Source organism: Eleutherodactylus coqui, chromosome 6, assembly GCF_035609145.1.
Source record: "Eleutherodactylus coqui strain aEleCoq1 chromosome 6, aEleCoq1.hap1, whole genome shotgun sequence".
In the NCBI taxonomy this organism is placed as follows: domain Eukaryota; kingdom Metazoa; phylum Chordata; class Amphibia; order Anura; family Eleutherodactylidae; genus Eleutherodactylus; species Eleutherodactylus coqui.
This window is the reverse complement of record NC_089842.1, coordinates 232,563,110-232,565,695: the sequence shown is the minus strand read 5'-3', so window position 1 is coordinate 232,565,695 and position 2,586 is coordinate 232,563,110. Positions and strand designations below refer to the sequence as shown.

Sequence of the window (2,586 nt, the reverse complement as noted above, 5' to 3'; positions counted from 1 at the left end):
CCTGCTGAAGATGGTGGACCATACCAAAAAAGTTAATGTTTGGGAGCTTTAGCTTTAACACCTTAGTGACCACACTTGTTTGCTTTTTTTCTATTTTTGTTTTTTCCTCCACCCTTTTAAAAATTCGTAACTCCTTTATTTATCCATCGACATAGCTGTATGAGGGCTTGTTTTTTGTGGAAGGAGTTGTATTTTTCAATGGTATTATTTAATGTACCATATAATGTACTGAAAAACTTTTAAAAAATTCTAAGTGGAGAGAAATGGGAAAAAAAACGACATTCCACCATTTTTCAGTTTGTCTTGTTTCTACAACGCACAAACTGCAACAAAAATGACATAACTGTATTTTATGGGTCAGAATGATTATTGCGATACCAAACTTGTATTTTTCTTTTCGGGTACTACTTATATTTTTTGTTTTAAGATATTTAATTTTTAAAATTTTTTTTTTGTCTCCATCTTCTGCGCACAATAACTTTTAAAAATTTTTTTATCGATATAGTTGTGCGAAGGCTCATTTTGTACAGTACATCCTGTAGTTTCCGTTGGTATCATTTTGGAATACATAAGACTTTTTGATTAGACTTTTTTTTAGATTTTTTTTTTTGGCAACAGTGTGACCAAAAAAGCACATTTCTGGCGGGTTTTTTTTTTCCGGATGCTGTTCACCGTGCTCAGTGAATAATGCATTCCTTTGACAGATCAGACTTTTATGGATGCAGCAATACCAAATATGCATTTTTGTTTTATCATTTAGATTATTTTTTATTGTAAATATGGCAAAAGGGTTTTTTTAAATAATTTATACAACTTTATTGTTATTTTTACTTCTTCTTTTAGTCCTCCCGGGGGACCACAACTAGTGATGCTTAGATCACTTATGCAATATGATGTAATGCTATAGCATTACATCATAGTACATTCTGACACGTCATGTTTTGATAGGCATGCTTCCATGACAGCCCTGGAGCATTTTAAAAGGACCCCGGCTGCCATTACACCTGTACGGCTCTCCTGATCTCACTATGGGTGGGCCGTACGGTATTTAAATGCTGCTGTTAGATTTTACAGCGGCATTTAAAGGGTTAACAGTCAGAATTGGTCGCGCAACCAAACAGGGCTGTTGCCCGCAGCGCTATCTTCCTCCATACACGTTCTGCAATGGCAGCATGTAAAAACACGATAGGGTTAAATATATAAAATGTAAGTTCGAATAAACTGTTTGTTTTATATGACTTTTTAACCTTTATTTTCAAAAACGTAAAAAATTCTTTGGATTAAAAAACAGCTTGCGAAGAGACATTTTCACATCCTTATTTCTCAGAGCATAGATAATGGGATTTAAGGCTGGTGTGATGATGGTGAAGAGGACGGCAGCTATCCTGTCATGTTCCAGGGAATCCTTAGTGGAGGGTCTTAAAAATGTCGAGAGGGAAGTTCCAAAAAATAAAAAGACCACAGTAAGGTGGGAAGTGCAGGTGGAGAAGGCTTTGCTTCTACCTTGTTCTGATCGGATTCTATGAAGATGGGTTCCAATGAACGTATAGGAGATGATGATTAGAACAAATGTGCTTAAACCTATAGAGCCTGTAACTATTTTGAGCAAGCTCTCATTGATATGTGTGTCGGCACATGCCAACTTCAACAGGGGTTTAATATCACAACAGAAATGAGTTACTTTGTTCATGTTGCAGAAAGGAAGCATGGAGGTCAAAATTGTATGGAGTAGAGAGTATAAGGAGCCAACAAGCCAAGATGTGAATGCTAGTTCAAGACACACTACCCTTGCCATGAGGACATGGTATCTCAGTGGGTTACAAATAGCAATATATCTGTCATAAGACATTGATGCAAGAAGCATGCCTTCAGTGCTTCCTAGGAAATGAAGGAAGTAGAGCTGGGCTATGCAGCCTTGGAAAGATATTTTCTTGTTATCAAAAAGTAAACCGGACAACATCTTGGGAACTGTTGTGGTTGCAAAGAAGAAATCCAGAAAGGAAAGGTTTCCCAAGAAGAAGTACATTGGAGTGTGAAGACCATGATTAGCCATAACCACTATCACAATGCTTAGGTTGCCAGTAATGTTTAAGAGGTAGAACATAAGAAAAGTAACAAAGAGCACAAACTGAAGCTGAGGGTGATTTGTGATTCCTAGAAATATGAATTCTCTTACAAATGTCTCATTCAGCTTTTCCATCGGAATCTGGAGACAAAATATGTAAAACACATTTCAACTTATCTCCAGTCAAATTTTATACTTTTTTACCTAAAAGAATATTCTGGTTCCATCAAAATAAATTGTACTATTTTATATAATGAAAAGTTATGCAATTTTTTTCATTATGCTGTGTTTGCTTAAAGGGGTTGTCCCGCGCCAAAACGGGTTTTTTTTTTTTTTCAATAGCCCCCCCATTCGGCGCGAGACAAACCCGATGCATGCGTTGAAAAAAAAAATGAATAGTACTTACCCGAATCCCCGCGCTCCAGTGACTTCTTACTTACCTTGTGAAGATGGCCGCCGGGATCTTCACCCTCGGTGGACCGCAGGTCTTCTGTGCGGTCCATTGCCGATTCCAGCCTCCT

The 2,586-nt window shown here is 37.3% G+C and overlaps 1 protein-coding gene across 1 annotated transcript; it reads right to left on the bottom strand.

Annotated features, from left to right (window-relative positions):
* Window positions 1-1,255: 1,255 nt before the first annotated feature.
* Window positions 1,256-2,200, bottom strand: LOC136571891 (olfactory receptor 12D2-like). Its single transcript, XM_066572507.1, has one exon. The coding sequence runs from the start codon at window positions 2,198-2,200 to the stop codon at window positions 1,256-1,258; it is 945 nt and encodes a 314-aa protein (XP_066428604.1).
* Window positions 2,201-2,586: the final 386 nt, after the last annotated feature.

Bases quoted from the DNA above. Each gene is read 5' to 3' on its own strand.
- LOC136571891 (XM_066572507.1), bottom strand. From the start codon at position 2,200: ATGGAAAAGCTGAATGAGACATTTGTAAGAGAATTCATATTTCTAGGA.